The 13529-nt window shown below is 39.3% G+C and overlaps 1 protein-coding gene across 3 annotated transcripts in view; it reads left to right on the top strand.

The window, feature by feature from the left end:
- Nucleotides 1–11881, top strand: part of ARK2C (arkadia (RNF111) C-terminal like ring finger ubiquitin ligase 2C) — a 103297-nt gene extending 91416 nt beyond the window's left edge. For all 3 annotated transcript variants that reach the window (XM_063453885.1, XM_063453884.1, XM_063453883.1), the window contains 3 exons: nucleotides 7545–7640; nucleotides 8468–8574; nucleotides 11315–11881. In XM_063453885.1, coding sequence (XP_063309955.1) covers nucleotides 7545–7640; nucleotides 8468–8574; nucleotides 11315–11432 — 321 coding nt within the window. In that variant the 3' untranslated portion in view covers nucleotides 11433–11881. The remainder of the gene's footprint in view (nucleotides 1–7544; nucleotides 7641–8467; nucleotides 8575–11314) is intronic.
- Nucleotides 11882–13529: the final 1648 nt, after the last annotated feature.

The raw sequence follows: 13529 nt of genomic DNA, 5'->3' as shown, positions 1-13529 counted from the left end.
TAGTGTCCCCTCACCCATTCCTGGTCCAAGTCATTAGATGTCTGATATTCACAGGAACGGTTAACAGGAAATATAGTTTATCCCAACAGAGAAAATAGTTGCTTGTTAGGAACAGGTGGTAATTTTGTCCACTTTTGGATTAATTATGATCATTTAAAAAAAGAAAAAAAAAACATTCCACCCACTATAAAAATTAGCATGTTTCCATTGCCATTCCATTGTTTTTTTCTCTTTACATTTATTACAGTGTGTCGAGGGTCATCTGCTGTTTTTATGCCATGGGTCATCTTAGATTTAATTCTAGACTTTCATTAACTATTAACTATTCTCAACCCAGACCGCTACCAGAACTAATACACCAGGCCGTAAGTTAGAGGCCCTGGGATTCTCAGTAAATATTTTGCTATTTTACTGTGTTATCTGAATCAGCAGCCATGTTCTGTATTTGCACTTTCAAAGCAGTAGGAATGCGAGGAGCAATCACATTACCATTGAACTGGGTCAGTCCATCATAATAAACAGGTTTCCTTATCACCTTCTGCTCCAAGCACCAAAAATAGAGCACGGGCTCAGCAGGACTGTAAATTCTGTCTCAATACTGCCACGCAAGCAAAAAGTATTATTTATTTTTTAATTGGTAAAACAGGCCTAAAGAGTAAGCCTAGGCCTCCTTTAAATTTTACACTTACATGCAATTCAGTTCGTCAACAAATGTGGTGTTTTTGTCATCTAATTGGTCTTATAGAACATTGTTTTCTTCCAAATATACTATAACTTTTACAAATAAACATATATTGCAATAAATACCAGAGTTGTCCAACTTTGAATCTCTCCCAATGCATTTCCCATAATTCTCTGTAAGTCAACGATCTCCCATCTACCCACTTTTTTCTGCCTTTGGGGTTTATGCAGGACCGGTGCTAGGATTTTTAGTTACACAGGCGAAGATGCATTTTGGTGCCCCCCACCCTCGTTCAAAATAAGGTTCATACAAACACAGAAATAATCATACAGACATACAGACACAGACATACATGCAGGCATATAGACATCATGGCGGCGGGCACCTGGTCGCAGGGATGTGACCCCTGCGACCGCGGTATGTAGCCAGTGCATGCAGATGCACACACAATTAAAGGACCACTACAGACACCCAGATCACATCAGCTCAATGAAGTGGTCTGGGTGTCAGGTCCCTCTAGTTTTAACCCTGCAGCTGAAAACATAGCAGTTTCAGAGAAACTGCTATGTTTCACCGAGGGTTAATCCAGCCTCTAGTGGATGTCTCACTGACAGCCGCTAGAGGAGCTTCCGCTATTCTAAAACACTGAACGTCCATAGGAAAGCATTGAGTAATGCTTTCCTATGGGCGGTTTGAATGCATGCGCGGCAAGAGCATTCGGAGCTGAGAGGCGGAGGGATCCCCAGCGCCAAGGGAGTCCGGCGCTAGAGAAAGGTAAGTGCTGAAGACACACACACACTCTCACGAACAGATGCATACACACCAGCTAACAGACACACTCAGCGACAGACATACATACACTCTCACTGACAAACACACACTCACTAACAGACATCAAACAGACTCACTAATACACACACAAACACACTCAGTAAGAGACACACAGTAACACACTTACTGACACTCACTAGCAGACACACACACTGACACTCACTAGCAGACACACTCACTGACACTAGCAGACACACTCACTGACACTAGCAGACACACACACTGACACTCACTAGCAGACACTCATTGACACTCACTGACACTCACTAGCAGACACACACACTGACACTCACTAGCAGACACACTCACTGACACTCACTAGCAGACACACACACTGACACTCACTAGCAGACACACACACACACACACACTAACACTAACACATGTTTTTTTTTTAATTTAATCCCCCAGCCTCCTTACCTTTTTGGAGTGCTGAAGGGATTCCCTGGGGTCCAGTGGTGCTGCTGGGCTCCTGGGCTCCTTGGCTGGCTGTCTCCCTGGCTGGCTGTCTCCCTTGGTGGCTGTCTCCCTTGGTGGCTGTCTCCCTTGGTGGCTGTCTCCCTTGGTGGCTGGCTGGCTGTCTGTCTCCCGGGCTGGCTGTCTCCCGGGCTGGCGGGCGGGCGCGAGGGAGCACTCTCCCATGTGTGCTTCCTCTTCAGCTCCCTCGCGCGCCGCATACTGATACCGGAGCCGGAAGATGACGTCATCTTCCGGCGCCGGCATCCCTACGCGGTGCGCGAGGGAGCTGAAGAGGAAGCACACATGGTAGAGTGCTCCCTCGCGCGCCTGCAGAACCGGGCGCTCGGCCACGCTACAAAAGGTCGTCGGTTGGAGGGGAGCGCAGTGCGCTTCCCTCCTTCCGGTCAGCCTGATTTTGCGCCCCCAGGGCCGGTGCGCCCTAAGGCGGCCGCCTGGGCCGCCTTATGGTAGCGCCGGCCCTGGGTTTATGTATATTTGTACTATGAGTTTCACCCCTTGCCATCCTCAAAAGACTAGATACTCATGAGGAGTAGCCACAACTGTTGTGTGTTTTAAAGGTATATTCCTATGTTGTTTATTAGCTTCTATTCATTAAAAATATATAATTCAAAACAGTGCTGTCAAACATGTATTTATACATTCCTTAGTATCTGCAGTCATATCAAGGGGAAGGAGGTACTACACTGTTACCTTGTATTAACCTTCTTTTCAATGACAGATACTAGTATAGGGGAAACATAGGGGAAACTCTCACATCTCTGAAAATTAGACCTCAAATAAAACATTGGAAATCTCCTATAACTGGTCATAACCTTTTCTTTTTGTCATGTGATGCCTGTTTTCTTTTTAATTAATACTAAGGATTTAGTGAATGCTGTCGGCAGCCAGTTCAGTCGAGGTACACCCTGGGGGCACACGTTGTGAATGAGGAGGAGAAATAAAAAAAAGTGTTTCATTTCTTGTCTTTTCTGTATACTTTTCCTATGGTGACTGCCAGTTGCAAAGGACAGATGATAACAATTGACAGGCAGCTAAGATGGAGCTAACATTTGCAGGATAAAAAGGTGTGGATTTCTGCATTTCATTAATAACCACACCAATACCTATTTGTTAAATATTGGGATGATTAAACATAATATGAAAAATGCTGGGAACCAACAGTTCCTCTTTAAAAGCAACCACTATAACATCACTATTATGAAACAAGATCATTTTAAATACAGGGTTATTTACCAAAGTGAGAATTTAAAGTGAATTTGATATTTAAGGCCACAGTAACCTAACTGAAAGCATAGCGAACGTTACTGATTTATTTGCAAACTTTTAAAATGAAATGTAAAATTTCCTGCACTTAAAGGATCCCTATGTTATCCTTAATACCTCCCCACCCTCAGGGTAACCCTCCCTTGGCACTGAAAGGGTTAAAGCCCCTTCATTTACTTACCTTAATCCAGCGACAGGCTCCCTCTGCGCTGGTGACCTCTCCTCCCCCGCCGACGTCAGCTCCTGAGTGGAGCGGAATGCGCATGCGCGGCAAGAGCCGCGCGCGCATTCAAACAGTCCATAGGAAAGCATTTCTCACATTCAAACAGTCCATAGGAAAACATTTCGCATCCAGTGTCGCAGAAGCGCCTCTAGCGGCTGTCAGGAAGACAGCCACTAGAGGTTGGATTAACCCCAAATGTAAACAATGTTTTTCCGAAACTGCTATGTTTACATCTGAAGGGTTAAAACCTAGGGTACCTGGCACCCAGACCACTTCATTGAGCTGAAGTGGTCTGGGTGACTATAGTGTCCCTTTATGTTTTGTTTGATAAAAGCAATGTGGAGTATTTATTGTCACCAGAAAAGATAACAAACAAAGTATGCAACAACAAAAGATTACAATATTGTCTTCAATATGTGGGTAGGAAGTTTACAACCTGCCCCACCCATGTCAGGTCATTTGACAGGAACAGATAATTGTGTGTCTTAATCTAAACCGTCAAGACGTGGGCAAACTTTGTCATGAACATATAGAGAGGGAATCCGCTGAGCTTACAATATGTTTGATAATATATATTATCACCTCTGTTATTTTACATTTTGTTAGATGCCTAAAAAGGGAGGGTTATTAAAATAACTGGCGGTGCTCCTCTCTATATATAACTCTTGTATGTATGGTTACATTTTACAAAATACTGCTGTATCCCAATCGTGTCATTTAAGAATTGTTATGTTTTAGGTTTATTTCTACAACATTCTATAGGTTAAATATTGCAATAAGTGATCCATCCTTTGCCTAGATGAGATTTGTTAGTGCATGACTTGAATTCATGCTTAACAAAATCTGTATTCTTCAACAGCAAGAGTTGGCTGTGATTTTAGAATTGTTTAATTTTACTTAAATAAGCTCTGAATGGACAGACATTTTCCAAATACATCCAAACCCTCACTGATCCACATGATAACCCCTCTAGGTTTTACAGAAAAGCAGTTCACTTTAACCCATATAAGCTTGGAATGAATGTACTCGGACAAATCGCAAGTAGAATCTGATGAGCTGTTGTATTTCTGAAGGAAAGTACTTACATTAACAATATCTGTCAAACAAAAGGTTTTCCTGTCACCTTGTATGATAAGTACGCATGGATTTATTCTGCTTCAGTAGCAAAATATTAGCCAGGAGCTTCCTAAGGAGATTTCTGCCATATCAATTTCACCCGGTAATCCATGTATGCAGGTGTTCTTCCTTTAATAATTATCTTATCTACCATCCAGCCGCATAACAATCAGGACAGTTGCTTCTCTGATTCCTCAAGGATGGTATGTTGTCCTTATATAACACCCTATACTCTATTCAGTGTCCTTTACTCTGTCTAGAATGGCAATGAATTCCTCTTTAATTATAGGGAGGTCTGAGTTAATAATCCACAATATCTCGGAGAATCACCTCCTCATTTTGACTGTGCTGATGATACTAAAATATGTAACAGGGTTGATGTTCCAGGAGAGATAAGCCAAATGGCAAATGATTTAGGTAAACTAGAAAAATGGTCAGAGCCGTGGCAACTGACATTTAATGTGGATAAGTGCAAGATAATGCATCTTGGACGTAAAAACCCAAGGGCAAAGTATTTGATAGAGTCCTAACCTCAACATCTGAGGAAAGGGATTGTAGTGAAAACAGGCAACAATTTTTTTTTTAAAAGTAGACAGTAGACCCTGGATTTACAACCCAGTAAATCCACTAAAGAGCATTAAGAAATCTGATGAACATAGCTATGCAAAGGACTAGACAAAGGTATTGTAGTGGCCAAAATGTAGTCACTGAGTTTCTTCCTAAACAAAAGAAGCAGAGCTCAATTGAGAAGGAGTGCTGAGCCATAATTATTTTGTTTCTAAGAGATGACCTTCCAAAGATACACTCATTTCTGATGTGTCATGGGTCCTACTGTAGAATATCTTTTCAATTTACATTCACTTGAGTTGGCAGTTTTCTTTGCCCCCATCTACTGATTACCTATAAGTCTATTACCCCAATTGATAGATACAGAATGATCAGAGAGTGGGTCAATCATGAGTAGCTCTCCTCTAAAGTTATTGGTGCTATACTCTGGCCATGCCCGGCAGTGCCATCAGGTTTACTTAGATTTGGAAACCTGTTATGGTGTCCATGAAGATGGCTATGATCCATTAACTTGGTAAGAGATACAGTATGAGCAGAAAGGATGCCAGTAATGAAAAACAAAGCTCATAGGTTATTAGTACCCTAAAGTAGTCCTGATTAGCAATACCATCTGGAATACTCTGTTTGGGAAAATGAATATGATATCCTTGGGTTAGATATGATCTGTTGACTTGGCATGGAGACTATAGCTGTACTGAGTGCATATGTCTGTTGCATAATATAGAGAACTAGTGATAACATATTCTATTATCCAAAAATGTGGAAGTTACCCTACTTTTTATGATGAGAAGTCAGTATATAGGAAGGAAGGAGATAAATTCTAATTGCAAATTCTATTACCTTAAAATGTTGGAACATTGAATTTTAAAACCTGTTACTACATACAATATGTAAATATCCTCCATTCTGTTAATACGTAGAAATGTATTACATGTATATACTTTCTTAATTCATTTATTAAACAATTCTTATATAGGACAAATATTTTATGAATAGATGCCTTTAAAGTTTGCCTGTCGTGCAAATGATGATAAATGTGGCACATGACAAATAATTCATACCGAATATATATATAGGGTTTATTTTGCTGACAGCCTTTTAAAGGCTACATCTATGGCCTACATGGGATCTCTGCGCCCAGTTAATTTATGCCTAAACACTATATATAGCATAAAACATTTATATTAATTTATACATTTGCTATACAATTCTGTCAGCACAATGTATAGGGAAAATTCAATTAAACAGGAATATGTTGTGTGTCACTCCTGTGTGTGGCGCCATGATGCTGAGCCTGGTCACTGTGAATATTTGAAAACAGATTTCATACGGTAGCTAAGGTTAAATATGTATTACAGGGTGGAAGGTTTCGCCAGTAACTCAGAATATACACTGAAAATAATTTATCATCAAATGCTGTTGTCGTAATTGTGTGTTTCTTTTCCCCACTTATAAGTGTGATCACTGTTACATATGTGAAATTATACTTTGTGGTTATTATTTCCCCAAAAAACTTTGTTTAACTTTAGTAGAAGGATCTGATATCTCCTCTTGAGCTGATGATGTTCAGTCTGCATCAGTCTGTTTTCTTAAACTAAACATAAACTCCCAAGTGAGGAACTTTATGAAGCACAGTACTGTAGGAGGTTTGTAATGACAAATAGCTTTGTACATGATGGAATTCCAATGCGAACATTACTGAGTCAGCAGTTTCTTCACTCATCAGATAAGATGAATATATCTGCCGCCTATGTATCTGCTGGGGACAAGCGTGCCTGCTCAGCTATATAGGTACCGAAACTCGGGTGATTACTGCAGTTGTTAGCAACTGTGTGTAGGAAGACAAGAACAGGGGACGTCCTTGCAAATTAAGCAATGCAAGGACAATAGATTATCATGGAGTTTGCCCTGTGCTGTTTATTCCTTCAGCTAGATAGTTATTGTGTTGCTGTTCTGCTACTGAGAATGTAATCAAACAACATCACGGGATGATAAGTGGCCTGTCGGTGGTCACAGATCTTACGTGGTCCACTCAATGTCATAAGAGTCTGAATACAAAAAGTGCTCTTCTCCAGTGGCATCTCTTAACAGAGTTGTAAGTCTTTATTTCACAGAAGAGCAATATATCAGAAAGTAACGCCATCGAGATAAATCTCAGTCATTTATCAGGTTATGAAAGATCTGGAAGTGAAACTTTGTTGTTCGGAAATCCTGAAAGAGTTGGAAAGACCTGTCACGTTAGCAGACAGCTAATATTTCACACAAGATGAAGTTTCCAAACCCTCTTCTTGAGTATCAAGCTCAGGAATCAAGTTTGTTTGTACAGTTCGTGGTGCAGCGGGGACTTAAATCAAATATTATCTCTTTTTTTTTTTTTTGCAGGAGCTGTTGCAGCTGGAGGATAGGTTGGGGAGTGTGAATCGCGGAGCTGTACAGAATATCATTGAGCGTTGTACATTCCCACACAAGTATAAGAAGGTGAGAATCTAAGCACATTCTAGGTTTGCAGCAGGCATAAGACTTAAATATATCATGTCTTCTTCAGTAGCCTCGTCCATGAATACAGAATTTGTTAAAACTATTAAATAAAACAATGCAAATCACTTTTGAGTTAACCTGGTACATGTTCCTGCTCCATTTCTTTTAAATTTATAATAAAGATGTAATAAATAACATCACAATCCTGTTCATTCAAGGCACAGTCAGGGCACATTGCTGCTGAGGAGAAGAAATAGAATCCTTTCTTTCTTTCTGCTAACTGCGGAAAACGACACAGCTTATAACCGTAACTGACAGCAAGACTTCTATATTCTATATGCAAGATAACAAGGTTAAATATAAGCTATAAGTAAATAATATTAGAAATCCTGGGAATAAATAGCTCCTATATAAGAATCCTTGATGCCCTGAAGGTACACTCCGGACAACATCATAAAAAAAACATAATCTGAATGAAGTTGTTATGGTACCAGGAGACCACTGGCGCCGGCTTACCTTCAGAGCTTAAACTGTTTAGCCCCAAAGTCTTCAGTCTGATGCGGGTCAGTTTTGCCCCCAAACTATAGTGTTCCTTTAATATGAATGAGTTCTGATGATCAAGTACTTGAGATGTCCAGAACATTTTTGGGGTGCACCGTAGATACTTTGGGTGCACAGAGCATTATTGGGGTGCACATTAAATACTTGGGGTGCACAGAACATTCTTGAGGTGCACAGTAACACTCCTCACTCAGTTGCATTATGATCCTTCGTGTTGTTTTCAGGAACACACATAAAACGTTGTATTGTTCCTTATTGTACAATAGAGGATACCACATGATGGGAAAGATGCAAAAGAGGATGAGGAGGAGTCAGATACAGACGAAAAATGCACAATATGCCTGTCTATGCTTGAAGATGGAGAGGACGTCAGGTAAGCCTTGTGTCTTTTTTTCTGCCATGTGACTCTATTGGGTGTTAATCTGCTATAAACCCTAGTTTCTCATTAGTCAAGGTGTAACCTTCAAAAATTCCAGGCTTTACCCTTTTGGCTACTTGGCCCTTTCCATCAGGATATTATTTAATTAAAGATGTTAAGCATATATACATTTACCCAGTAAGAATGATGGAATTTGTCAAATTGGAGGAAAATGATAAATGACATCCTGCAAAAAATTGAATTAAAAAATGCTGTCTGATCCTTGACATGATCAATTGCAGAACATGCAACTGGTTTTAGCTGTGATTGTCTAACTATCTTATTTGGCCTCAATACTGCCCTTTGTACGTCGCCCCTATAATATTGAATTTACTGGGGATAACAAAATTAATAAAAAATGAGTGTACAATTACAAGTTATCATTGGGTACCAATCAAAAATATGTTCTGACTTAAGGACAATTTAGCGCTGCAGTAATTAAAGTAATCACAATGCAAGTTTCACTATCCATTTTACAGCTAGTAACACCAGCAAACCCAGAAAACATGTTCTTTTAACAGCGCCTAAATCGTGATTTGCTCATTAATCTTGCAATGTCAAGCTTCATAGACTGATATCTCCAGGTTACCACCAAAGCACTGGTGCCTCTGCAAACTTTTTGATGACATACTCCCAGAACAGACAATACAGACAATATTTACTTTACCTTCTGCCTCCACGGTTGTTTATTCGACGCGCAGGATTGCAAGTGAAGTAATTACATTATTAATGCACTGGAGTAAATACAAGTCTCAAACAAATCCTTGCTTTTATCTCACGAGTATGTGCAAAGAGGAAACTGGTGGAAGTGTATTGACTTCCTAAAATATTCATTCCTGTCTAATTAGTGCCTGATAACGCAGCACTCTTTCAATTAAAGACATTTATCATCTTGTCAGACGTTCTGTACCTTAGTCTGGAACTATAAACACTAGCCTTTTGTAATCTTATCTCATATGATTGATAGTCATTATTGTATTTTCCTATATAATAATTTACATGTGTAGTTATCTTAATTACAGGCACATTTTACATCAACAGTTTGTTATTTTTAATTAGCCTACATTATAGGAACATATTCATTAAAATTCAAGTTGTAACGAGATGACAATGTCATTGATAAATTCTATCACAGGCCAAACATATCACAGCGATCTCTGACCATTTGTAACTACAATCCATCTATTTATCTCTCTTATAGTCAAGAGATATTGAATTTTCCAAGGATTTACTGAAAAAGCAAAGTAAAAATTAGATAATAACGTAAAAGCAAAGGAGTATCCCGACAGCACTGTTTTAATATCCAAAAACAAAGAAAGTAAAATAAGGGACAATGAATCAGAAAGAAAAAAAGTAGGAAAATTATGTAAAAGATTTAGAGCTGAGTAGATTACGCGAAGTCTGTTGTTCAATCAATGGTGTGCATTATTAGTAGTAGTAGTTATATAACGTCAACATATTCTGCAAACCTTTACAATGATAGAAAAAGGAATAGGTAAAGTAGGGCCTGCTCAAATGAGCTTACAATCTATAATGATTTGAGGTAGTTCCAGAGTTTAAATAGGCTTGTTAATATTTTGTGTCTGAGGAATTGATTGGGGGAATCAACACAACTCTTTTTGCACAAGCTCTGCTCCTACGCTCCATCTACGGAGAATTCGAAGGATAACTGCTTTGTTTTTGCATCAAATTCGGATGTAAGTCCAGCCCATTGTATAAATATCCAAATACAAGAATGAGCAGAAACAATATTGAAACCAAAAATATACATTATATATAAATCAAACTGTTAATGTAAATGTCAAAAGCATCTAATTTTGGCAATAAGGCTGCATGATATGTAACACATTGTGTCTTGTAATTAATTTACACTATTCCACTACTGTAGAGAAATTCATTGTTCACAAATTTCAATGCATGTCATCTGGATAATACTGCCCATTAACAGATCACTAGAGAAATGTTTGTATTGGTTGGATTTGTACAATTTTATCACATCCCCTCATTTACAGTCTTATCTGTAAATGACAGTTGCAAGTTGTTGCTATTAAGTGGTTTGTGTGTATAGATCATGCCCATGCAGTCTCACTGCCTAATTCTCTGCCACTTAGTTAATTCACTTTTGTTTATGCAGCCCGAGCCACACCTCCCTGTATTTTACTTACATGATTTCCCTACACATTTCCTGTAACAGTAAATCTAAAGTTTAAACTTCCTTAAACACCTGACAATGTGCACGTCCCCCTGTGTGACCAGTAGCGATAGACTGAGTAATGGCTGGCTAGTAAAAACTAGCAACAGGGCTGGAACGAGACTTCTTTGTTTTAAATTTTTTTTGAAAGTCGTTTAGCTGTTTTTTACCTTTTTCCACCAGGCCAGATGCTGGTGTTTAGGGTTTGGGTTAGTGGCACTCAATAATTAGTAGCCTCAGTGTTGGCTAGCAAAGAAGAATGGAAACCATTAGCCACTACCTAACAACTGGCTGTCAGTAGCAACCGATGGTAAGTCAGTAGCAACAGATTGGTCCTCGTGAAATTTGGTAGTCATTAAACATCCGCTACTCTGTCATTCTAGAGAGTAGCAAATGGCCGGCAATAAATAGTATGAATACTGTAACTAAAACTGAGCTTCATTTTGTTTAGTCTCCTATTTGTCATCCTGTCCCATGTTTAAAATAATCTCTCTTGTTCTGCAGGCGCTTACCCTGTATGCATTTATTTCACCAAGTCTGTGTAGACCAATGGCTAGCTACAAGCAAAAAGTGCCCAATTTGCAGAGTGGACATTGAAACACAGCTTGGCGCCGACAGCTGAAAGAAAATTCGTCAGGACTCCATAATTTTCTGTATCAGGTCACACGACCTTTGCCTGCAGCAAAACTTTTGCCTTCTGAGCCATGGGATATAGAGGAAAGTCTGCAAGCACATTAATCCTGAAGATGAATTATGGGCATGTAGTAATAATCAATAAGGATCTTAACAGCCATAAATCCCCGCTGCGTTGGAAGCTGGCCTTCCCAGAACCAAAGGGGTAGAGTGCTGAGCGACAAGCAGAAGGTACAAGAGTGGTAATCTAGCTTGCCAATCCTGCACTTCAAAGGATTGTATATATACCTCTCAAATAGGTAGAATCAAGTAGGGGTCCCTAGCTATTTCTGTGGATGGCAACCGGAGCATGTTAGCTTATTACCAAGTTTTTCTGTGTTTGGTGGCCCTAGTCATCTTGTGGTGGACATATTGCTGTTAACCTAAATTTGCACCAAATATTATTTACACCGATTTATTATTTTTATTATTTTTGTACTAATATTTTTTTTTTTTTGGTGCCTGGATGAGCCATTGTGGTTTTAAAGCATTGAAACTTCCCAACTTCCAAAATGCGGGGCAAGAAATCCTGTTTACAGTTAAAAAGGATTGCGTTTTTCGAGCCTCAGTTTGGTTTCTTATTTATTTATTATTATTATTACGTTATGTTTACAGAGGGTTGGTAATAAGGAAAGGCCTAAAAAAAAAAAAAAGAACAAATATCTATTTAAACATCAATTAAACAATTACCCTGGTTTGCTCTGCTGTTGCTGGATTCAATGCGCAGAATATTCAACTGTTATTCTTGTTTTCTGCTTAGACATCAGCAAAGTCTCCAAGGACCATGTCAGCAATTATCTATTTTATGGTTACAGAAAGAGCCAGAGAAGGGGTGTTGAAACTGTACCTTATACACAAAGTGTGCATGCATTATTTTTCATTTAATTTTTTTTCTTCAGTTCATTTTTAATAGATATTCAGTTATGTAGCATGTTCTTTCTGGTCCAACCTACTCTGCAGAAAATTTGGAGAACTTTGCAGAAAACATATATAACTAATAACTAAGAACTGGTGTGGGTTCCTTAAAGGAACACTATTGAAAACAAGAAATTGCCCTAATTAACATTAAAAAAGCATTTAACTTGGAAGAAAACTTGTCTATACAGTTGTCCATTTCCATTGAAATTGAATGGTATATCTCTAGCCATTACATTTTTATTGTTCCCCTTTAAGCCATGGTGTTTTATATAGAGAAACGTGGGTTATGTTGACTTCTAAAGTGTAAAGCACTTAAAGAGTAGACAGATGTAAATCATTACATTTGATAATCCCAGTGTGGGGTCTAGACCAGTGCCAATCAAGCTAGTGTCTACACTAAACCAGCAGCCCACGTTTTATTGATATCACCATCGGAAGGTATTTAATAACACCAATGCCACATATTTGGATAATTCCTAATCTGGATCAATGTGCGTCATTGTTGATCTACTTGAGAACCACCTCAATGCTGGATAAAGAGTCGGAATCAAAAAAGTAGATCACACGTTACCTCCTCAGCTTTCCTAGCATACCTTATATTAGCTTGACTTTTCCAAAATCATGAGATCAAACCACTCTTCAGCTACAGGTAAACCATGATACCCACAACCTATTGCCAGCAATTAAAAGCCTCAGACTGCCTCTCCTTAACCCCTTGAGGACGCAGGACGGTTCAGGACCGTCATCGGCATTTTTGCGTTGCCGACCGACGACGGTCCTGAACCGTCCTAAATTTAAAATGTACTTACCCGATCGCCGTCGTTCCCCCGGCGGCGATCGGCGGTGCCCCCGGTGTGGGGAGACTGCCTGCAGCCCAGACAGTCTCCCCATGGCGGTTTAGGACCCCTGGGGCCATGTGATCGCCCAACAGGGCGACCACATGGTCACAATAGGTGTCCTAGTCTCTGCCTGCAGGGGGACTGTCTGTGCTGACAGGCAGTCTCCCTGCCAGTGTAAAATCATAAAAAAAATTAAAGTGAAAGGTAATAAAAAAAAAATATTATTATATATGTGTATATATATATGATATATAGACATATATTATACCTATATAATATATGTCTATATA

Source organism: Pelobates fuscus, chromosome 5, assembly GCF_036172605.1.
Source record: "Pelobates fuscus isolate aPelFus1 chromosome 5, aPelFus1.pri, whole genome shotgun sequence".
NCBI lineage: Eukaryota > Metazoa > Chordata > Amphibia > Anura > Pelobatidae > Pelobates > Pelobates fuscus.
Note: the sequence above shows the minus strand (reverse complement) of the source record. Positions and strands in the feature narration are given on the sequence as shown.